This window comes from Xyrauchen texanus, chromosome 20 (assembly GCF_025860055.1).
Source record: "Xyrauchen texanus isolate HMW12.3.18 chromosome 20, RBS_HiC_50CHRs, whole genome shotgun sequence".
In the NCBI taxonomy this organism is placed as follows: domain Eukaryota; kingdom Metazoa; phylum Chordata; class Actinopteri; order Cypriniformes; family Catostomidae; genus Xyrauchen; species Xyrauchen texanus.
In genome coordinates, this window is record NC_068295.1 from 2,685,744 (window position 1) to 2,710,801 (window position 25,058).

The 25,058-nt window shown below is 37.0% G+C and overlaps 1 protein-coding gene across 2 annotated transcripts in view; it reads left to right on the forward strand.

The window, feature by feature from the left end:
- LOC127660563 (AT-rich interactive domain-containing protein 4B-like) overlaps positions 1-25,058 on the forward strand; it is a 109,328-nt gene that overhangs the window by 36,717 nt on the left and 47,553 nt on the right. For both annotated transcript variants that reach the window (XM_052150890.1, XM_052150891.1), the window contains exons 4-7: positions 10,355-10,420; positions 14,342-14,432; positions 18,347-18,426; positions 21,299-21,393. In XM_052150890.1, the coding sequence (XP_052006850.1) occupies positions 10,355-10,420; positions 14,342-14,432; positions 18,347-18,426; positions 21,299-21,393 (332 nt within the window). The remainder of the gene's footprint in view (positions 1-10,354; positions 10,421-14,341; positions 14,433-18,346; positions 18,427-21,298; positions 21,394-25,058) is intronic.

Consider the following 25,058-nt stretch of genomic DNA (forward strand, 5'->3'; position numbering starts at 1 on the left):
AAGTCTGAAAGTACTGAATGGTTGTTCAAATGAGAATGTGCATTTGTAAAGATACGTTCAGAACAAGGTTTTGTTGTAATAAATTATATATAAAAAAAATGTGAAACATGTTACCAGAATAATAGTAGGTTATATGGTGTGATATAATTAGTGTTGCAAAGGGCCGGGAAATTTCCGGAAACTTTCCAGAAACTTTCCATGGGAAGTTAAGCTGGGGAATTTTGGAAATATTGGAAAAAACTCTGGGCACTTGGCTATATGCTGCTGCATCTATGTGGCATTCTTAACACAGGTCTTGGCACAGTATTTGCAAATGTACACAGTCTTTCCTTCCCCATTGGCTGAGGTGAAATATATCCACACATCAGATGGCGCACATGGCATTGTTCTGTAGAATAAGATTAGAAAAAAGCTTATAAAAACACTAATGCAATGCCATGCGCAGATATATATAAATAGTTAGCTAAACAAATGAATATAAATAGGCTAGATGAATCGATGAACGCTGCTAAATCAAACTATAACCTACGTTCTTGTATGATAACAGAAAACTGGCTAGCAGAAGAAACGGCAGCACAGTTGAGCTAGCTAGCAACATGATAACTAGCCTCTTGAATTGTCAATGAAATGGTGTTAGCTAGCTTACATTTAGTATAGCTGATTTACTGGCTGGCTAGCTACTGTATAAACACATTTTGATTTAGTATTTGCTAGTTAAACTTTAATACCATAGATCAAATATATTTACCCTAGTAATATAATCAAACTGACTTTGACTGGATGTAGTCCTTGTGCTCAAATGCAGTAGTGCGCTTCAATAGTCCCGCTGCTGTGTGCATGTGATTGAGGAATGCGCTGGGTAGAAATTCAACTGAATTTGCATTAAATCTGGATGTTTTAACCAAGATTATGCTGCAAACTTAAACTACATTTAAGTTCCCTGTTACAGGCTAACCTGCAATTTTGCAAATTTCCAGTTTATTCCTATATTCCCATGGAAAGTTTCCAACTTTGCAAATTCCCGGAATATTATTAATTATTTCATGCTTCCATATAAGTGGATGGATTTGTGAAGGGACAAGAATCGTGAAATTCTCGTTTCAGAGACTCATAGAGATTGGCCTCAGAGAGAATAGAGATAATGCCTCGTGCAAGACGTGTTTTGAAGCTGATACAGAGGAAGAGAGAGACCGTGTGTGGTTGAAGGGGACCTATTATGCACATAACATAAATGTGTGTTGGCAGTGTGTGTACACAACCCCCCTATAATGATAAAAATCCACCCAGTCCTTTTTTTTAATCCCTTTTAATCATAAACACTGTCTCAGAAAATGCTGTTTGCAGATTCTGCACAATGTGATGTCACATTGTACATGCCCCGCCCACGACTGTTGACAGACACTGCCATTTTGTCATAGACCCGCCCTGAACGAGCTCTACACAGACGCCATTGTTTCGATGCCGGAGCAGCTGTAGATAAGAATGTCTCCTAAGCGATTGAGGTGTTTTGTTGTTGGATGTTAGAATGAACAGCGGTCTTCATTTACTCCTGACATCTGAGCCACTGAAGACGCAGTGGATTCGTTTTGTTTTGGAAGGCAATGCGCCCTCCAATCTATCTAAATGCGTTTATGTTTGCACTAATCATTTTACATCAGACTGCATTGTAACAGTATTTGTGTGTGTGTGTGTGTGTGTGTGTGTGTGTGTGTGTGTGTGTTGCTGATCCATCGTTGCAAAACTGCTGAAAAAACTAACAAACTACAACAAATAAATAAATGTATCAAATAACCATTCGGAAACTTCTTGGTTTATTCTCAAAGTTGTTACTTCAGATGGAGTCTCTCCCTCATCAGTGTCTGACTCCGGTTCAAACATATCGGGCTGAACATCACTATTTAAACTGTCAATCATATTGCTTATGATGTCTAGTTATCCCAAGCAGAGATGTCAAAACTCTGCCCTATTCTCAATATGGCTGCTACGGTTTGAGAGGTTTGACTTGACTTTCTCCGTAACGCTTTAAACTAGAAAAGTCTCACTAGAATTGAAATTGGTCACATCAGTTTTGAGGTCTGCGCTCCGCAATATCAAGGGAAGCCCGGTTGTTGCACATGCGTGCCAGAGATCATGATCCTGGGTTGGTTCTGTTACACTCGTGTAGCAGTGCAGATGAGAAGCCTTTAGCTGTTTGCGAGATTATCATTAAATCTCCCTCAGCAGTCCTAAATAGTCTATCTCTTGTGCAGCTTCCGAAATTTCTTCTATGGGAGAACCATGACATTGCTCTTTCCATGTTGTCCATGACCCAGTCCGAATAGACCAGATGAGAAACACTGCTTTAACACACACTCACTTATGTCAGACATTTTCTCCGCTGCATGTGTGTGTGTGTGTGTGTGTGTGTGTGTGTGTGTGTGTGTGTGTGTGTGTGTGTGTGTGTGTGTGGCGCAAGTTGACGAGTCTGACAGCAAGTCGAGGAGGAAAGGAGATGTGCACACGCATGTGAGATTCTCTGTCCGGTTTGCATTTATTTCTCAATACCGTAGATAAGAAAAAATATATGGTATGATAGCCGTCAATTTTCATACCGTGAAACTGGTATACCGTTGCAACCCTAACAAGTGGTCACTTGGTAGAAATATTCATTTGAATATAAAAGGTTTGAAAATAGCACTTAAATAGACAAGTCATATATCAAATGAAAACTCTCAAATGTATCTACTTCTACCTTTGGCTGTTTTCTAGAAATGAGCCATTTTTTTTACTTGTCTGTGAGCTTGCATGTGTGAATAATCCAATGTTATATCTTAGATGTCCAGATCAAAATATGCAGTCCACTATTGATGATCAGATGTTATAAATCAGAGAGGATCTCAGCTTTCTAATGACACCTAGATTGAGCTTGTAGTCCACTCAGAGGCCGAGATATTTGATGAAACAATGGCGGAGGTGCATGAACTGAAAATTAGACTGAATGTCTATGGACGAGCACATCTGTGAGGGACTAAAATACTTTATTTTTTGCCCCCTTTTGGACCTGAATAAAATAACTATTTAGAGGGCGTGAACAGAACCAGAATTACATGCTTACAAAGTTAGGACAACAACTAAAAAAGATATTCATCATAAGATTGTAAACATATACGAAATTATTTATGAATAATTGGAGTCTTTTTTTAAGGGGGTACGCGAAAATGGTGAGCTTTTAAATTTGAGTGTGGAAAAATTGCAGGCGGCAGCCCAAAAACGGCACCAGAGTTTAAGAGGATAAATGTCAGAAAACGGGTGAAAATGCATCTTATTTTTTTTTTTTTTTTTTTGCATTGTTTGAATGTAATAATTGAATCTATTTTAAATAGATTTAAATATAGTTACTTCAATGAAAACAAGGAAATCTGACCTTTTATATAAAGGAGTAAACATGATCACTAATTGACTTGATTAGTGACCTAGAACAAGTGCAGTATCTTAAATATTTCTTCTTCATTTTTCGTCATAGCTACTTTTTAAAAATCACGGGGTTTTTTTCTTCATTTTTTTGCATGAAGTGTATGAAACCGTCTGTATGTCATGACTAAATACATTCCCAAACATCACAAAATCTTCCTTAATTCAACTGCTATCAAAACTTTCCCTGCGTCTCGTCTCTTCTCTCTCTTCCGAGTTTTCTCCTGATGGGTCTGTGATATTTTATAATTCAGCTCTCATAGTCCTGAAATAAGATTAGCCGCCTGCTCTCAAACAAGAGTCCTTGTTCAAGGTTGTAATTGTATTCCTGCCATTGTACCCCCGATGACATCATCTGATTCTCCCTCTCAGTCTCCCTCTCTCTCTCAGACGTTGATTATGCATTAGTCTAAAGCTGAATCTTTACACAGCGCTTTCCCTCTTTAAGCATGTGCACCGGCTCCACTTGTGTGTTTATATTCCGGCATGTGCAGTGTTATTTGAATGAGTGTTCTCACTATCAAAATATGCATGCATTCAAAGGCCCTTTTGATATACGGTTATGCTAATCTGATTGTTACATTAAACCTAACTATAATAGTTTAAGTAATTAAGGTATAGACTGCAACGCTTCTTTAAGCTGTTTGTGTATATCTTCAGTGAATGTGTTTGGGTTTGTCCAGTTTTCAGAGGATCGATAGACGTTTTCACACACATTTTTGGGCTGGGTAAAAATATAGATATTCTGATTAATTGCTATCTTCGTTCAAACGATCCTGATATCTGTTATTAAATCACAAGATCAATGCCTGTTTGCAACCAAAACGCTTCTGTGAGACGCTCCTTGAACTGCTGCTATTGGGCATTTTTTGTGTTTTCTACTATGGTACAAGCCGCCCCAAAACCAAGTTTATTCAGTAATAAAATACAGCAAATGACAAGTGCAGAATATATAAGACAAGTGCAAATTTCTGTTCACAATTCATGTATCAGGGTATTTTTGTGGTATGCCAAGAAACCTAAATAATACCATGGCATTACCCTAGTACATGGCCAAACAAACATGGTAATAACTACATACTTATTACTGTGAGATAAGTTTAGATCTATATGCCATGACAGTATAGTTGTGTTAATATCCACCGAGTTAAATTACACTTGGTGTATTCGGTTACTTTTGCTGTTTGTTTTGTATGTGGGGTTTTAAAATAGTTCTACAACAGTTAAACAAACATTATGACCTAGACTGCGAAACGAAAATGAAACGTATCTGTGTGTAAGATCATTATAAACCTACAGGAAAGAATGTTTCTATTTTCAGGAACCACTACCCCAAAATTAAGTTTCATTTTTGTTTCACTTTTCATACATTTCACATCACTTTCGTTTCATGACGTCTTCTCTCTGAATGGCCATGATGATAATGTTGATATGTTTATTTGCAGCATGTTTATAGTAGTCTAGGTCATATTGTTTTTTTTACCTTGTGTAGTTTTGTTCATAGTTTTGGAGGATGATGGCACGTCACCCAACCTGTCCATAACCACGTTTCCATCCAAGGATTTTTTGCGGAAAAAGTTTTAGTGCATCAAAAATAAAGCTGATGGAAACGCACATTATCACTAAAATGTCACAAATGTCGACATAATATTTTTCCGCTTAACTCAAGCGCATAAACTCTGTGTCGATACATCAAATGTTGCAGCAAAAATTATTTGGAAACACTTTGTCGATAAAATTTGCATTGCCCCAATCGTTAGCCTGTTACCATGACGACAGTATTGAAAGCCAATTTATTGTACGTGATAATGGATTGATCTTTACGGCATATAGAGCCAATCTGCAAACGGGACACTTCCAGGAGTGCAACACAAATATCTGGTGCACACTGAACAAATGAAAGGCCACTGTTTGTGATTCATTTAATCGCAGTATCCATCCGTTTATTTATTAATGTTCCTTTTCTACACCATTCAAAATAATAGACGGCAGTCACGGAATTATCCCATAATTAATTTCTGTGCACTAAGATATAAGAAATAAATACAGAATACTAGGAGAAAGTCATCATTTGTTTATTTATTTATATTTTTGTAACACGTACAGCCCAATTCTATTCAATTATTGTTTAGTTTTACTTTTTTTTTTTTTTAAATGCCGGCAAAATCCCCTGTATTAAATAAAATAGATTACCAAACGAAAAAAGCATTAAATTAAAAAAATTAATTGACAAACGAAAAAAATATATATGTTTAGACCTATATATGCCTTTTCTTTACACAAACTTAAATTAGCCATACGCTGTTCTGTAGATGAATAAAGAATCGGCTGAATGACGTTCTCAGAATGTTCTAGACTTTTCTCAAGAATATAAACTATCAGAACTATTTGTCCAATGCCAAGTTCACTTTCAGAAAACGAGCTTTTGAAGATTTTAAAACGTTTAAATATTTTTAATCTAACCATCTTTACCTCGGATCGCATTTACTGCTTCTTCAGAAAATGTAAATTTGCATTATTCAAGTTTGCAAGTTCAGTTGGTGGTAGAAGTTGCTGGAGAAATATGCGGGACGTGATGCAGTTGTCATGGCGATACTTTAGATTAGATGAAGGATAAGAGTCCCATCAGAAGGGCAACTGTTTCTTTGCAATTCCTCCTCTTCTGATTGCTTTTATTTGTTAATTAAAATAACAGTAAACTGACTAATTTCAATGAATTGTCTCAATAATCTCCCCATTTTACCCAAACTTTGGAGAGAAAAAATAGGGACATCTGGGAGGTGAATTAGCGATAAACACACATTTCTAAATAGAAACTGCTTCAGATTTCTTTTGCGCTAAACCAAATTCCTTTTGCGACAAAGTGTTTTTTAGGCGTGACGTCATAACGCACACCATTTTTATCCATAAAAGCTCATTTGAATGGAAACGGGCAAATGTCGCAATTAATTTATCCGCTTTTTCTCTTTGTCGATAGCAAAATAGCGCAAAGGTGGATGAAACTAGACTCATGTTGGCGTCTGGCTAATTTGGCTAGCTTATACCAAGTCACATGGGTTTGTGCGTAGGGCTGTTTTTTGCCACCGCGGTGGTTAAGAGCCTATCACCACCTTCGAATGGTTTTAAACAGTGGTTAAAGGACGGGGAGGGATTGTACGCTAGTGACACATTTATTGTGCATCAGACGTCACTGAACTCAAAATAAAAATGTAACCCTTTGTAAAATAGCACAAAATATGAGACGTATGTCTCTACAGAACAGAAATGGGTTTTTCCCAAACTGTGGGTGTTACAAAACCATTGAGATACCCTACTTACATTGGATAGTTTAGAAACGCCCATCCCGGCTTGAAAATGCCCACAGATTGGGAAAACACCCATTATTGTTCCGCAGAGACCTATAGATGCAAAATACACCAAATAACAAATACAAAACTTTTTGCATTGATTTGACATTTCTGTCTGTTATTGAACGCTGTGTTTATCTCGTCAACGAGATCACACACAAAAATGTTTGAGGTGTTATTTAACTGTTATTTAAGATAATTAAACTGATTTATTTCAAACGTTGTTGACGGAAATATAACGAAAAATAAACACTGTGCTGCTCTCATCCTTAGAGTTTAAAGTGATCTCACGTTACATTAAATGAGATCAAAGGACTATTCGACAACGTTTTGTTATTGTCGATAACGCTGACTTACCATTTCTGCCCTAGTTAGCATGCTAATCAGTTAGCATTTTCCATATCAGCCATATAGTCTCTCTGCTATATTGAATTTGATTAGAAAAATCGGTATGCATCATCGACATCATGTCCATAACCTACACTTGTGCTGACGATAAACTCTGGATGACTCTTTGCTATTGCTGAGCCATGGCAACCAAGTGGCTCAGTGTGTTAAACACTTGACTGTAGTTCCAAAGGTTGAAGAGTCGATCCCTGCCTTGGTGTTTTCCACAATCACTGTGGTGCAGTGGATAGTGCATTGACTTGAGGAACAGAATGGCATAGGTTTGCAACTTGAATTGTTGTGTGTGTTTGTGTCATATGTGATCTTTGGGTTGTGCTTAGTGTTGTGCAGTGGCTGGCGCTTATTGAAGTACATATACAATTGTATCTTTGTTGAAAAGTTACAAGCTATGCTTGGCTGTGTTGCTTTAAGCTTGGTATGACCCTTTGGTGACTGACAGAGTTGTGCCTCTAGAGTGGTGCAGTGGATCATTTAAGGTGCGTACACACTGCCAGCGACTGGCGGTGAAGTAGCTAGTGGGCATTCCCGCTACTGGTTGCCTAGTAACGTTTATAAATGACATTCACTGATGTCATTCCATTGCTGTTGACAGCGAATCTCTTTTCTTGCCACTAAAAACAAACATTTTGGAGGGAAAAGACTAAATAGAAATGGAATCAGTACATAAAATGCTTTATATCAAAGATGAATGAGAAACAAGGTGTGCTGTTTGCCATAGCGGCTATTTATCTCCGGCGAAAATGCAAATGCCGGTCTGTCTGAGTCCATAAAATCCCCGCAATCTCCGATACACCTTTCCACACAGTATTTTTCTTAAAAATGTCCTTGTACATGGGAAGAGACATATCATAGAGCACTGGAAAATTGCTAACAGCAAGAATTAGCCTTTCATCCACCTTTCCGTTACTGCAGGAGCTGAGAGAGAAGGATCACGTGAGCTCTCCCGTCGTCTCTCCTATTGGCTGTCGCTTCCGTTAGTCGCTCCAAAGTTGAACTTTTCTCAACTTTGTCGCATCGCTGGACACGCCCACATCTAGCGCCAACGGTCGCGACAGCTCGTGTCGCCAGAAGTCGCTGCGCTCGCATTGAAAATGAATGGGTCGCTGTCGCGCGCGATGTCGCTGGCAGTGTGTACGCACCTTTAAGTGGCTTGTTCTCTGAATTGTGGACCAGAAAGTCCTGGGTTTGAATCCACCCTGGGGTGACTTGTTCTGTGTTGTTTGCTTGTTCTGTACATCATATGGGCTCTTTGGGTTGTGCTTAGTGTTGTGCAGCGGTTGCCATGCTGGTGCTTGGCCCCATAATATATTTGAATATTATAATTATGAAAAAAAATATGAACACTGTACAGCATGACATATGAACAAATTATATATATATATATTTAAACAAATAACTTTTGCATGTATTTTTATGCATCATATTTGATACATTAGGCTTTAAAGGGTCATTTATCTTCCTGAGGCCCAGCAACTAATATTTATGTAGGAGTTTTTCTTAGCCCATAAATGCTACAGTGGTAAATCTTGGGGTATTATCAGAGGACTCCCTGGGCTTTTCAGTGATACCAAATATTTGAGAGTTTGGCCATGACAACTTCCTCTTCTTGGTCAATTAATATGGATTGAAATGTATCAGTTCATTTCAGCACATCAATATGAATAAAGTATTCATTTTTTCAATACACAATTTTTATCATATGTATTTTATACACCAAACACTATACTGACATTTAAAAAAAAAGTTTCAAATAAATAAAATAACATTTGAAATAAAATCTTTCCCAGCTAATTCTGTGAATGTTACAGGATACCTTCCAACTAGAGACAATATGAAAATATTGATTTTACTAATTATAATTTATTAGTTTTTCACCATTTTGTTCACATTTTAGCTTTTTAAAAATGATCAAATCAATGTATTTAATCAATAAATATGGTCATAAATAAAAGTTTTATTATAATTGCATAATTTATACTATTTACATTGATTTGGTAAATATGTGCTTAAATCCGGTACTGTCTCTTTAAGAAAAACAGCATTTCTGTTCTGTGATATGCATGATTAGAATTACATGTTTTTTTGGTTTGCTTTTAATTAACAACTGACTTTAAGGAACATAAAGGGCATTAAAAGAGACATTATTCATTGACAAATGGGTCACGTGGATCTCATTGTTGGACACACATTACACGGATCAACTTTTACCCTCAACACGCAGTGAAAGGATCTCGCTGCTGAATACTCTACCACTATACTACACAATTCATTCACTTGTGAGTGAAACATGAACATTTACCAGCCATGAAATGAACGATGCATTGGAAAATCGATATTACCTACCCCTATCAATCACCTTGATCCAAACTAAAAATTATAAATAAGTATCTGATCTTAAAACAAATGTGATTATTTCAGGGATTCTCATTAACATTATAAAAATGATGAAATGTTAGATCAGATTACCTCAAATTGCCGCATGGATCAGGAATATTTTGCAGTCTATATTGGTAGTTTTTGTGCTATTTAGTGTTTGGAGCGAGGAAAGTTCTTAGCCCCTTTTCACATATTGCGTAGCTACAAAACTTGTGCAACTTTGAATTTCTTTTAATTGCATTTCATTTAGTTTCTTGTCATTCCAATCCAATATCTTGTGCGGTATGGCCAATTCAATTCAAGTTCCTATTGAAAGATTGCCAGTTTGTTTATTTATTTATTTTTTTCCTCTCTCTCTTTCCTCCCCATTTCTCCCAATTTGTAACGCCCAATTCCCAATGCGCTCCAAGTCCTCGTGGTGGCGTAGTGGCTCGCCTCGATCCGGGTGGTGGAGGAAAATCTCAGCTGCGTGTCTGAGACCGTCCATCCGTGCATCTTATCACGTGACTTGTTGAGCGCGTTACCGCGGAGACGTAGAGCTCTCTCTTGTGTGGCTACTAAAGTGTTGAGGGTATTTATGGAAATATGACATCTTTGTCTTCCATTTTTGTCCCATTCACTTGCACAGCATGTTGTGTTTGATATCAACACTGGGGCGTTTCGGCCTCTCCGGTGGTGATCTGGCTTCCTGAAATGACCGTTCGATAGCTCTTGGCCTTTGGGAAAAGCCCTTTCGTGTTTACTTTCTTGACTGACTGTGCTTCTCTTTGCAGGTCACCTTCAAACCCGATTCGTCCACTGCCGAGGTGCACGATGAACACATCAGAGGAGTTCTCAAGGTAAGAGGAAACTCGCTCTGTTCAGCACTGTTAAAGGTTGAATGTCCCAACAAGGATTGATGCAGGATGCGTATTTGATTTTCTTAAGGAACAGTTTACGCAAACAGAAATTCAGTCATCATTTACCCACCCTCATGTCATTCTAAACGTGTATGACTTTCATCAAATAAAATATTTAGAAAACTCTTCACGTTGCTCTTTCACGCTTCAAAAACATACACAAATGTCTCCAGAAGACTTTTAATATAACACACAAGGCATGTTCTTGAAACCTGACAGACCTTGGTCATCTTCTTGCTTTTGATTAATGCAAAACAGCGAATTTAAATCCTTTATTTTGTGTTCCACGGAAGAAGTCAGCAAGTCTTTACAGTAAGGTTCTGTTAACCTTATTAATGTATTTGGTGTCATGAACTAACAATGAACAATATATTTTAACAGCATTTATTAATCTTGGTTAAGGTTAATTTATACATACTACAAATTCATTGTTATTGTTAAAGGTTAAATTAAACGTACATTAAATACTTGCATTGAAACAATAATTTCTCACAGTATTAATATTGTTTAATGTTAATTTCTGCATATACGAAAACATTTGTATGACTAAAATTAGTAAACATAAACAATAGTTAAGCATTATTAATTAATAATCATGAAATCTTACAATGAACAAGAATTTGTACTGTATTAATATTGTTTAATGTTAATTTCTACATATACAAAAACATTTTTATTACTAAAATTAGTAAACATAAACAATAGTTAAGCATTATTAATTAATCATGAAATCTTACAATGAACAAGAATTTTTACTGTATTAATATTGTTTAATGTTAATTTCTACATATACAAAAACATTTTTATTACTAAAATTAGTAAACATAAACAATAGTTAAGCATTATTAATTGATAACCATGAAATCTTACAATGAACAATAATTTTTATAGCATTAATATTGTTTAATTTAATTACTACATATACTAATACATTTTTATTACAAAAATTAGTAAACATAAATAGTTATGCATTATTCATTAATAATCATGAAATCTTACAATGAACAATACTTTTTATAGCATTAATATTGTTTAATTTTAATTACTACATATACTAATACATTTTTATTACTAAAATTAGTAAACATAAATAGTTATGCATTATTCATTAATAATCATGAAATCTTACAATGAACAATAATTTTTATAGCATTAATATTGTTTAATTTTAATTACTACATATACTAATACATTTTTATTACTAAAATTAGTAAACATAAATAGTTATGCATTATTCATTAATAATCATGAAATCTTACAATGAACAATACTTTTTATAGCATTAATATTGTTTAATGTTTATTTCTACATATACAAAAACATTTTTATTACTAAAATTAGTAAACATAAATAGTTATGCATTATTCATTAATAATCATGAAATCTTACAATGAACAATACTTTTTATAGCATTAATATGTTTAATGTTTATTTCTACATATACAAAAACATTTTTATTACTAAAATTAGTCAACATAAACAATAGTTAAGCATTATGAATTAATAACCATGAAATCTTACAATGAACAATTATTTTTATAGCATTTAATATTGTTTAATGTTAATTTATAAATATACGAAAACATTTGTATTACTAAAATTAGTAAACATAAATAGTTATGCATTATTCATTAATAATCATGAAATCTTACAATGAACAGTAATTTTTACTGTATTAATATTGTTAAGTGTTAATTTCTGCATATACTAATACATTTTTATTATTAAATTTAGTAAACATAAACAATAGTTAAGCATTATTAATTAATTAGTATTGAAACTTACAATGAACAATAATTTTTATGGCATTAATCTTGGTTATTGTTAATTTATACATATACTAAAACATTTTATGGTTACAATTATGAATTAATTGAAAAACTTACAATGTTCATTTATAAATATACAGTTGTTAATTGTAAGTTTATGCTAATTAATTTATAATGCTTACAACTTTAAACAATACAAATGTTTTAGTGTACGTAAAAATGTACATTTAATCAAGAATAATAAATCCTTTAAAAGTGTTGTTAGTTCATGTTAACGTTTGTGCTACTAATGTTAGCATACAGTATAAAATGTGATTGGAAATTATGACCAGAATGTCATGCAGGTTCATTCGTTATTTTTAAAATAAACATAATTTTTGTAGTGAATTGAGGTGATTTGGATCAAAGATATTTGCAGTAGAAGCTACCTAGTGCGATACGACAAAAATAGAAAGTAGTCGACTGACAAAATGTCTTGTCACAATTGGCTTGTCACGGCTGGTAAGAACAAAAGCTCTGATTAAGATGGAAGATTCAAGATTTATTGCTTGTCGCTGTATCGTGTCACACCTGATTTGGCCACAATGTTGTTTGAAGTTTCATGATTGTGCCGACTACGCCAGTCATCTGTATCATCCTCTATTTATTTTGTGTATTGCATTGAAATCTTCTTTTTTTTTTTGTTCAAATAATTTAAATTATCTCCTGACACGCCAGCCGTTACATCTGTTGCTGTGATTATGAATATGACAGTAATTATTCTCTGCAGGCTGCCTCCACCAGCTCTTCTAATAATGAAAAAATCTTGGCAATGTCTGGCAGAAATGTTTGATTTAAGCACTTAGTAATTATTTTTCTGAAATTTGCTCCTGAATGTTTTAAAAAGAAAGTTTTAACAGTTAACTCATCTGAAAAGACATTTCAAATACAGACTTACACAAAATACACAGAACTATTGGTATTTTGTGGTATTTCCAGGTCGTTTGTTTACACGTGAAGTATAATAACAAAAAAAGTGCCAATGTTATTATCAAGGCTGAATCTCCAAAAACATGTCCAGGTCATTTTTAACCCTGAAATTAAAAACGTGTAAAAAGAAAGAAAGTGTATGTATGTATGTATGGAGTGGTGGTAGTGTAGTGGTCTAAAGCACATAAGTGGTAATCTGGTAATCAGAAGGTCACTGGTTCGATCCCTACAGCCACCACCGTTGTGTCCTTGAGTAAGGCACTTAACTCCAGGTTGCTCCGGGGGGATTGTCCCTGTAATAAGTGCACTGTAAGTCGCTTTGGATAAAAGCATCTGCCAAATGCATAAATGTAAGTGTAAATTTACATTTACATTTATGTGTGTGTGTGTGTATATATATATATATACAGAGAACATGTGTCGTAATTTAGCAATATTTCTGAGGTGGAAGAATCCTGTTCTACAAACATTGAAAATGTGATTTTCAAAGGACAGATTGGTATCAAATATAACACCTAAGTTCTTCATTGTAGAAGATGATGTAACAGTACATCCATTGACAGTCAAATTATAATTTAGCGGCTTATTTTTTAGAGGTTTTTGGTCCAATAATTAGTGCCTCTGTTTTGTCGGAATTGAGTAGAAGGACATTTCTGGCCATCCAATCTTTGATTTCATTGATACACTCTGTTCATTTGGAAAATTTTAAATGTTCGTTGTGTTTGAAGAAATATAAAGTTGGGTTTCCTCTGTGTAAATATTAATAGCATAAGTGTATATAGTATAACCTGTACATATACTGTATATAAACCGATTAAAGTGATGAGAATTTAGGTGTAAATGTGCTTAAATGTTATGAAAAAAAAACATTCATGGACTTAAAAATAGACTTCATTTTCTCTAAGCCGTCTTTTTGAGATTAACCCTTAATACCTTGGAGTACTATGTATATATCATGTTACTTATATACAGTAATCATTCAGTTATCAGACAAGTTATCACAATCTTCTGTGTTTAAATACCGAATGGAGTCGCATATTCAATTTCAGCAAGTCAAGACTGCAGTGGCACAAAAGCTGTTTACATATGTCTGAATGAGTTTTGCTATTTTTCCGGCTTATAGGTGGGCGCTGTGGTTGAAGCAAAGAACCAGGACGGTATCTACCAGGAGGCAACCATCAACAAACTCACAGACGCTAGTTTGTACACCGTCGGTAAGTCCATAAAGTTTCTAATTAAGCCAAACATCCTCTCAGTCGTTCATGTACAGTCGGGTCCAAAAGTCTGTGACCACATTCTTGTTCAAACCCGGTTCCTGTTAAAACAAATTGGTTTGTTTTGAAGTTTTATTTAATATTAGGGCTGTCGATTTAACGTCTTAATTCAGTGTGATAAAAAAAAATAATTAATTCAACGTAATGCCCCCGGATTGTAATAAGGAAGATTCCTGAGAAATGCTTGTAGTACCACCGGTTTACTCCAGAGGGCAGTAAGTGAAACTTCAGCTGTGTGAGCAACACACAGTTTATACAGTGAAGAAAACAACCATCTGCAGCAACACAAACATACGTTATGTTCTTGCGTTCAAAACACTTGAAGGAGCGCAAATCTGAACTAAGAGATCTCAAGATGCGTTCTAAGTATTAAACTATATTTAATTTGACACAGTTGACCTAAAAATTTGTGTTTATGATGTGACACACCTGAGACACTACAGGTGTACATTGACGGTCCCTAAACAAGCCCTCATAATAAATCTCTGATTGATAAATTCACTTGTGTAATGGATTGCTGTGAACTGTGTGTCAATGATTGACTTATGATCAATAATATGGTAGTAAACAATACATTATATTCTAATGTTGTTTTTTGTATCGTTTTATCAATGATGAACTCTTCTGCTACAAGAATGTAATGCATTATAATTATCTGATTATAGTATAGTATTGTATAATTGTTAAATATTTAAATATAGCTATTTATAATTATTTCATCATTATATATTGAATTATTGTTATATTAGGGGCTTTCTCAGCAAATATTTTTGTATGCGATTAATCACGATTAATTAATCGAGACGCCATGTAATTAATTCAATTCAAATTTTTTATCGATTGACAGCCCTAATATACATATATATAGGGCTGTCGATTTAACTTGATAATTCATTATGTAAAAAATAACGCGTTAAAAAATGTAATGCAATTAATCGTGTCCCCAGACCATAATAAGGAAGATTCCTGAGCAATTCAAGCTTGTAGTACCACCTGTTTTCTCCAGGGGGCAGTAAGTGAAACTCCAGCTGTATCACAACATGCAGATTATACAGAGAACAAACCACACATACCGACATCAGACATCACGAGGATGCATTCTTGTGTTCAAAACACAGCTTGATGGAGCGCAAATCTGAACTTAGGTTAACAAAACGTATTAAACTACACCAAAGTGATATGCTCAAAGTGTCCGTCTGATGCAGGTGTACATTGACGCATCCTTTGAAAAGTCCTTATAATAAATCTCACGTTGATTGACAAATTCAATTGCAGAATGTATTGCTGTGAACTGTAGGCCAATGAAAGGCTTATGTTCAATAATATGCAAATAAACAATATGTTGGATTCTAAAGCCGCTTTTTGTGTCGTCTTATCAATGCTTTACTCATATGCCTCATTAATGTAATGCATTTTAATATATATTTTTTGAATATATATTAGGGATGCAACGATATATCGAATTTCAGTATATCGCCAACCCTAAAAATTTGCCATATCGTGGCATAACTTCATAATTTGCTACATTGCTTTCTGTCCATGTAATCATAAATAAAATGGCCCGTAAACATCATAATCTCTCTATCGCTTGACTTTACACCTGCTGTGCTTTTTTCGACACTGTTTACAGGGTTCACACAAGGTCCTTTAAGTGCTTCAATTTAGCTTATAGAGATGAAAGCACTGGAATACCTGGAAAATCACCTTAGTGTTAATATTAAAGCGGATAATTTCCTCCGTGTAATGTGTGTCCATCAAAGATGAGGCGACTCCCCTTTCATTGAATAATGTGTCTTAATATAATCTGTTCTTTACAGGCAGATATAAAAGTTAAAAGAAGTATACATTTTAATCTCTACACTGCATGGATGCGCTATATAAACCGAGAGATTCTCATTGAACCGGAACACCGTTAGCCCGTTAAACTCTTAAAGTGACAGTAACCTTTTTAGCGTTTCTTATACGAATGAATGTCAATGTTATTACGTGTAAATTGTACATATTATTTCAAACAGTGATAGCTCATATCATTATTATATATACAATTTCATGATATAAAATGTATTAATATAATGTTGAATTTTTGTATTTTCACGAAGTAAAATTGTTATTATAATAACGATTACAAACAAATGATTAAAACGTAAATATACATTTTCACATACTTTTTTCAGACCTGATCAGCCTGAATGTAGCCAGATTTTTATTTATTTGTGATCTTTTCTTATAGAGAAACGTATATGAGCAACTCTTATTATTTAAACTTTGAGCATTTATATTGAGTATTAAATAACTTTATTTTGATGAGAAATTATAATAAGCATTTTGCTCAAACATTTTTCTGAAAATATAATATTTTTGTAATATTTTGTCATTTAAGTGTTATTATATCGAATTGAGATTATATTGCGTCATGAACCTCATATTGTATATCGAACCGAAACATGAGATAAACATATCGTCCTATCCCTGATAAATATATATATATATATATTATATGTAATTATTTAAATATAGCTATTTATAATTATTTCATTTATTGGAGGTATTGCCCCAAGTGAAGGAGTTCAAGTACCTCGGGGTCTTGTTCACGAGTGAGGGGACAATGGAGCGGGAGGTTGGCCGGAGAATCGGGGCAGCGGGGGCGGTATTGCACTCGCTCTATCGCACCGTTGTGACGAAAAGAGAGCTGAGCTGGAAGGCAAAGCTCTCGATCTACCGGTCAATTTTTGTTCCTACCCTCACCTATGGTCATGAAGGCTGGGTCATGACCGAAAGAACTAGGTCGCGAGTACAAGCGGCCGAAATGGGCTTCCTCAGAAGGGTGGCGGGCTTCTCCCTTAGAGATAGGGTGAGGAGCTCAGTCATCCGTGAGGAGCTCGGAGTAGAGCCGCTGCTCCTTTGCGTTGAAAGGAGTCAGTTGAGGTGGTTTGGGCATCTGGTAAGGATGCCCCTGGCCGCCTCCCTAGGGAGGTGTTTCAGGCACGTCCAGCTGGGAGGAGGCCTTGGGGAAGACCCAGGATTAGGTGGAGAGATTACATCTCCACACTGGCCTGGGAACACCTCGGGGTCGCCCAGTCAGAGCTGGTTAATGTGGCTCGGGATAGGGAAGTTTGGGGCCCCCTGCTGGAGCAGCTGCCCCCGCGACCCGACTTCGGATAAGCGGATGAAGATGGATGGATGGATGGATGGATAATTATTTCATTATTATATGTTGAATTATTGTTATTTGAGGGGCTTTCTCAGCAAATATTTTTATATGTGATTTAATTGTGATTAGATTAATTAATCGGCACACCATGTAATTAATTTTATAAAAAAAATGGAATTGACAGCCCTAATATATATATATATATACACACACACACACACACACACACACACACACACACACATGTGTATATATATATACATATACATTTTTTTTATTAAAAAACATGACTTATAAAATGAAGAAATATTAAAAAAAATTATTTGTTTCTTAAATTAATCCCATCAGTAGTTGTTAATATACTTCACTGTGAAAGTGTTGAATTAAGATAAATGTAAAATCCAAACATTAACACACATGCTGTCTTTTTGGGACGGAGATGATAGTGCCTCCTCAATGGTTTGCTTTTGTTTATAGCAGCGTGTTGGAGAGTGAGACAGACAGTCGGGTGGAGATGTTGGGTCGTTTTCCTCTCTATTGTTTCAAACACTCGTGCTGTGTTTCCGCAGTGTAGTGAATGTTTGTCATCAACTATAAAAGCAGTGGGTGGCTTGAGTGCACGCTGTCCTTTTAAAAGAGACGTGATCTCATGTAATCTTGTTGTAGTCTGATATCTCGCTCTCTCTTTCTCTCCTGTGCTCAGTGTTTGATGACGGTGATGAGAAGACCCTCCGGCGTTCATCTCTCTGTCTGAAAGGAGCGCGACACTTCGCTGAGAGTGAGGCAAGTCATCTGTGTCCTTATGCATTTTCATTCCTTTACAACGCCTGCAAACTCTTTTACATGAAGACACTTGCTGCCTTTCTTTCAGATCGACAGTACATGGATCATTCCTGTCATGCTGTAACAATGTAACGATGAATATATGGGTGTTTCCTTAACTTCAGGCACTTTAAACGTGGACTTCTAGAAAGTAAAGTCTCGTCAAATAATTTCTCACACTCTCGCTAATTTTTTTATTTGTCTTTTAACAATGTCCATCAGTGTATGTATACATGCTAGGGATGGTAAGACTCACCGATTCGCATCGGTGCATCGGCATAAAACTTACCGATACGATGCATTGATTTAAAAAAAGTGTGCATCGGATACAAGTTGGCATTTGCATCGTTTCTAACACATATGCATAGGTAAAAAACTATTTATTTATATATAATCAATACTTTTATTATTTAGAAAATAGCCCAATAATTTGTGACCAATATTTTATATGTAGATTGATTTCTCCTCTAAACGGTTTCTCAAGCGCGTTCTCTCATCACCACTGCTGCTACGTGAACATGACGTATCACAACACTACAGAGACCGAGGCGTGTGCTGAGAGTCACATAGAACAGGGTTGCCTAATCCGTCGATCGCAAAGGCAATGCTGGTAGATCGCACAAAATTTAAACGTGTTTCGTTACATTTTTATAAAAAAAATTATAATGTCTTTCCTTCTTTTAGTTTCTTTCTGACTTGCACTCGACGAGTAAATTTTGACCAGGTGAGATTTTTGTTTATTCGGTTGCCATGACAACTATGTTTGCGCCTTCCAAGGGCTTCTGAGAACAGAGCGCGTAATTGCGAAGCTAGCAGTGTTTGAGGCTAGCTACCAGCAGCTACTGCCCGGATTATGCAAAACAGACTCCATTCAGTGCAGGTCATCAGAATAAGGTAAATGCCCTGGCTATTGTGATCTATTGTGCTGTAGGTGTTTTGGGTTTAGTGTTCAAACTGAATGATATCGACACTGAACATATAATAATATGTTCAAATAATTACAAATCCGTTTTTTTGGAAACACTTTGGGTTTTATAAAAGAGATGGAGATTTTGATAAACCCATGCAGTTTAAGGTTCAACTTTATTGTCATTGTGCAGAGTATAGGTACAGAGCCAATGACATGCAGTTGTTTTCACATATCCCAACTAAGCTGGGGTCAGAGTTCAGGGTCAGCCATGAAACAGTGCCCTTGGAGCAGATAGGGTCAAGGGCCTTGCTCAAGGGCCCAACAGTGGTATCTTGGCAGTGCTGGAGCTTGAACCCCCGACCTTTCAGTCAGTAACCCAGAGCCTTAACAGCTGAGCCACCACTGGCCCTGGCCCAATATATGTCATGCACATGCAGTACGACTAATTTAACAACACACTTGAAGCGCCGACATGAAAGCACATTCGTCTGCTGGCAAGTTACGGAACATTTCTTCATTGTTTATCCCTGAGCATCCTTAAATTGTGTCACTGTTAAATGTGTGAACTGCACTACGAAGGCCTTTTTGTGAAAGGTCCATGCGTTAGAAATCAGAAGGCACTTAAGTTAATTTATGATTTACTGTCTATCTGAACCAAAGAAATAAAAGCAAACTATCTGTACCATGTTGAATTGCATAGCATCATATTTTGTCCCATTGCATCGCATTGCATTGAATCGAAATCGGATCGCACTGCATCGTAATGGGGTGAATCGTATCTCATTGCATCAGTAGCGCGGCTTCATATGTATCTTTAATGTATCGTATCGCTGGCTATGCATCGAGATGTGTATCGCATCAGCCTCAGTTATGGAGATGCAGATCCCTAATCCATGCATCACAGGAGATTTATGTCATTTCCAGCACATCTCAAATTCTGGTTTGTGTTTAATAGAATTCTGTGCTAGAAAGGATGCTGATGGGAATTATATTATTTATGTTTTTGTCTCGCCAAGGCTAATTTCATAGCTAACCTTTAATGTATCCTAAATATACGTCTAAATAATTACTATTTTCACACTTTTTCCCCCGTAATTTAACACTAAATATTTCGCAAAATTACAGCTTGATTGGAAATGATGGCCTAAAAGTGAAATTTCCCTTGATTTTTCTTTGTTTTGTCTCATATTTAATCTCAAGCATGCTTTTCACTCACACTTTTGTGCACTTGGTTAACAAGTACACTGACTTAAAAAATTATAAAACTAGTTGTGTGTGATTTTGAAAAATGTATAGAAATAATTTTTACACAATAAACACTAAAATGGTTTGTTCATTTACTCTTTGTTTAGATTGTCATCGTATTAAACATTTAATAATTTGTATTTTATTGATGATTTTTCATAGTTTAATATTGAAAGTCGGGGTCAAGGCTAAAGCAGGAAATCCATACATAAGACATTTGAAAAGTACCAAAAATAAATGGTGACAGCCTGGTTAAAAATTCAGTTTTAATGTTCATGTAACAAAAATAAAAAAGTAAACATTTGTTTGTAAAAGTTTGTTTTAATAAAAAAAATCAACCCCTGGGACATAAAATTACCCAAATGGGAAGACACACCCATCACATTGTAATATTGAGACTAAAGAAAACTTTGAAAATCTTAAAAAACTGTGAGTTCAATATTCAATCCAATATATTAAGACATCTGCGATGGCGACAGGAAAATATACAGCATAGAATAGGAATTACCCAAAACTGTGCTGCGTCTCATATTTCATAGATGCTCTCAATAGATGTCACATTCCCAGCTGATTTTAAGATGACCGTGTTTTATCTATGCTCAACACATCTGTGTTTGTAAACTATTCAGTTAACTAGTCAGAACGTTCAGTGAATCTTATCTCTGCTTTCTCTTCCAGACACTCGACCGGCTTCCTCTTACGAACCCTGAACACTTCGGCACACCTGTCATCGGCAAAAAAGGAAGCCGTGGAGGCAGACGGTCCAAACCTATGTGAGTGTGTTTTCTATCGTTTATTTTCTATTGTGTTTTTGTGCATCATGCAGCTCCGCTAGACCACAGATAAACACTCCTCACCAGAAGGATGCTGCGTATGAGGTTCTCGGTTTTGTCTCTCAAGGGATGTGGAGGCTCCATCTGGGAATACCGATCACACTGTGTTTTCTGTAGTAACTTAGATCCCTTCTTTTAGTAGTCGCACAAATGGATCAAGCTCTGCCCTGGAATTCTGAACCCCCCCTGATGCGAGTCAGAGTAAATCCTGTGTTTTTCCTCACTCGGTTCAAATAGTGGTTGCCTTGAGTGGGAGCCGTTGTTTGTGTCGGCGAGAGGCGTGACCTCACTGTTATCTGTCAGTCGTGACTGCCCGTGTAGGAACTTTAGCAAGCCAAAATAATTTTGAAGGATCATACTAGATTATGAAGTTAGGGTTTGCACAGGCTAGTCAACTAGTCCGAGGTGTTGAGTATGTCACATGATTAGAGTTGCACTTGTTTTACACAGCAAAAATCACTTTCTTAACCCTGTTAACACCAGCCCCATTTTTGAGCAAGTGACCTACCCAAAGAAAAAAGCTCTAGCTCTTTAATCCATCGGCCAGCAGTCACAAATTCAAAACTACTCCCAGAAAGATATGAATGTAACCCTGTGACCGCACTAGACTCAGAGACCGTGTTGTATTACTCGAGTCCAGGACTCGGACTTGAGTCACGATATTGATGACTCATTACTCATCCCGGACTTGAACACTAATGACTCAGACTTGAGTCACGATATTGATGACTCGTGACTCATCCCGGACTTGAACACTAATGACTCGGACTTGAGTCACGATATTGATGACTCATTACTCATCCCGGACTTGAACACTAATGACTCGGACTTGAGTCACGATATTGATGACTCGTGACTTGTCTCGGACTTGAACACTAATGACTCAGACTTGAGTCACGATATTGATGACTCGTGACTTGTCTCGGACTTGAACACTAATGACTCAGACTTGAGTCACAATATTGATGACTCATTACTCATCCCGGACTTGAACACTAATGACTCAGACTTGAGTCACGATATTGATGACTCGTGACTTGTCTCGGACTTGAACACTAATGACTCGGACTTGAGTCACGATATTGATGACTCGTGACTTGTCTCGGACTTGAACACTAATGACTCAGACTTGAGTCACGATATTGATGACTCGTGACTTGTCTCGGACTTGAACACTAATGACTCAGACTTGAGTCACAATATTGATGACTCGTGACTCATCTCGGACTTGAACACTAATGACTCAGACTTGAGTCACGATATTGATGACTCGTGACTTGTCTCGGACTTGAACACTAATGACTCGGACTTGAGTCACAATATTGATGACTCGGCTCATCTCGGACTTGAACACTAATGACTCGGACTTGGACTTGCATTCTGACTTGGAGGAGAGGACTCATTACAACCATTAACTTTTGCGTTCTGCCTTTTTATAGCATGAGACAACATGCATATCAAGCCATGTACCAGTTGTGCGAGCGTAAACCTCTACGCTCGCACATGGATTTCCAATGCTTTCACTCAAAACTGGACGCGCACTCTCATCTCCCTGCTCTCGTTCAGAAAGTGTGTGTGCCACTCAAAACATGACATGTGTACTCTCTAATCTATTATAACGCAAAATAACTGTTTATTCATACAAATATTGGGACAACATTGGTGACTTGGACTTGAGATCTAGTGACTTGACTACAACACTGCTGAGAGAAATCACCGATGAGCCACAACATTAAAACTACCTGCCTAATATTGTGTAGGTCCCCCTCCTGCCACCAATACAGCTTTAACCTGTCGAGGCATGGACTCTACAAGACCTGAAGGTGTCCTGTGGTATCTGGCACCAAGATGTTAGCATCAGATCTTTTAAGTCCTGTAAGTTGTGAGGTGGGGCCTCCATGGATCGGACTTGTTGGTCCATTACATCCCATAGATGCTCAATCGGACTGAGATCTGCAGAATGTGGAGGCCAGGGCAACACCTTGAACTCTTCATCATGTTCCTCAAACCAATTCGGAACAATTTCTGCAGTGTGGCAGGGCGCAATATCCTGCTGAAAGAGGCCACTGCCATCAGGGAATACCATTGCCATGAAGGGGTTTACGTGGTCTGCAGCAATCTTTAAGTAGGTGGTATGTGTCAAAGTAACATCCACATGAATGCCAGGACCCAAGGTTTCCCAGCAGATCATTGCCCAGAGCATCTCACAGCCTCCGACGGCCTGCCTTCTTCCCATGGTGCATCCTACTGCCATCTCTTCCCCTGGTAAATGACACACACACACACACACCCGGCAGTCCACATGATCTAAAAGAAAACCTGATTCATCAGACCAGGCCACCTTCTTCCATTGCTCAATGGTCCCGTTCTGACGCTCTTGTGCCCATTGTAGGCACTTTCGGCAGTGGACAGGGGTCAGCATGGGCACTCTGACCAGTCTGCGGCTTCCCAGCCCCATACGCAGCAAGCTACGATGCACTGTGTGTTCTGACACCTTTCTATCACGGCCAGCATTACGTTTGTAGCCCCAATTTGTGCTACAGCTCTTCTGTGTGATTGGAATAGATGAGCTAGCCTTCGCTCCCCACGCGCATCAATGAGCATTGGGCACTCATGACCCTGTCGCCGGTTCACCGGTTGTCCTTCCTTGGATCACTTTTGCTAGGTACTAACTAGGGATGGGCAATTGTACTCAAGTACTCGAACGTGACAGCACATTTTTTCTGATTGGTTATAGCAGAATTTTGGGCGGCACCATTGGTTAGCGTTGCCAGAGCGTGCGGTCCAAAGTCCAGACCAAAGAACAGAGAAACATGGCTTCAAAGATGCATAGTGATGCACAATATTTTGTCAATTCGACAAAATAGATGCAAATACAATTCAATGCAAGATGTGCTGCGCCAAACGGTTACACAAATGTACCACAAGTACAATGCGTTATCATCTAGTATTTGTACATAAAATATCTTGCGATATCAGCGAGGCAACTCGGACAAGCATCGCATCTTTTACCGTCAGACAGAAATGCAACGTAGCCAGAAACAACAACAGCAGAAAGTACCTGAACACAAACTTATCCAGTACTGTCACAACATTGGATCCAAGACACAAACATCTGAAGTTTCTTGAGACAGAGCTTTGAGAGAGAGAGAGAGAGAGTAAAGGAGCATCTGAAACAGCTTTACAAAACGGTTACAAATTCTGTCACACCCATACAAAGTGACTCTCAGCCTGATGGAGCAGCAATTACGCTTTTAGGTGAGGATTACGGCGCGAGTAATTTTTGTTCGTGTGACAACGAAATCTATAGTTACTTCAGTGAGCCATGGATCTCCGTAAACAGGATCATTTTCTGTGGTGGAAGGTAAATGAGAATCGGTTTACAAGATAAGCATTGTACTTCGCTGTTCCTGCGACATCTGTTCCAGCGGAGCACGTTTTTTCCACCGCCGGCCTAATTGTGAATAGACCCCGCACACGCCTCTCACCTGTGCAGGTAGTCCGACGACTCTTTTTGAACAAAAATATACAGGATGTTTTTGTTTTGAGTTTTATAAATCATCCTGTCTGTTTTATTTACAATGAGCAGTTTAAACTTGTTAAAC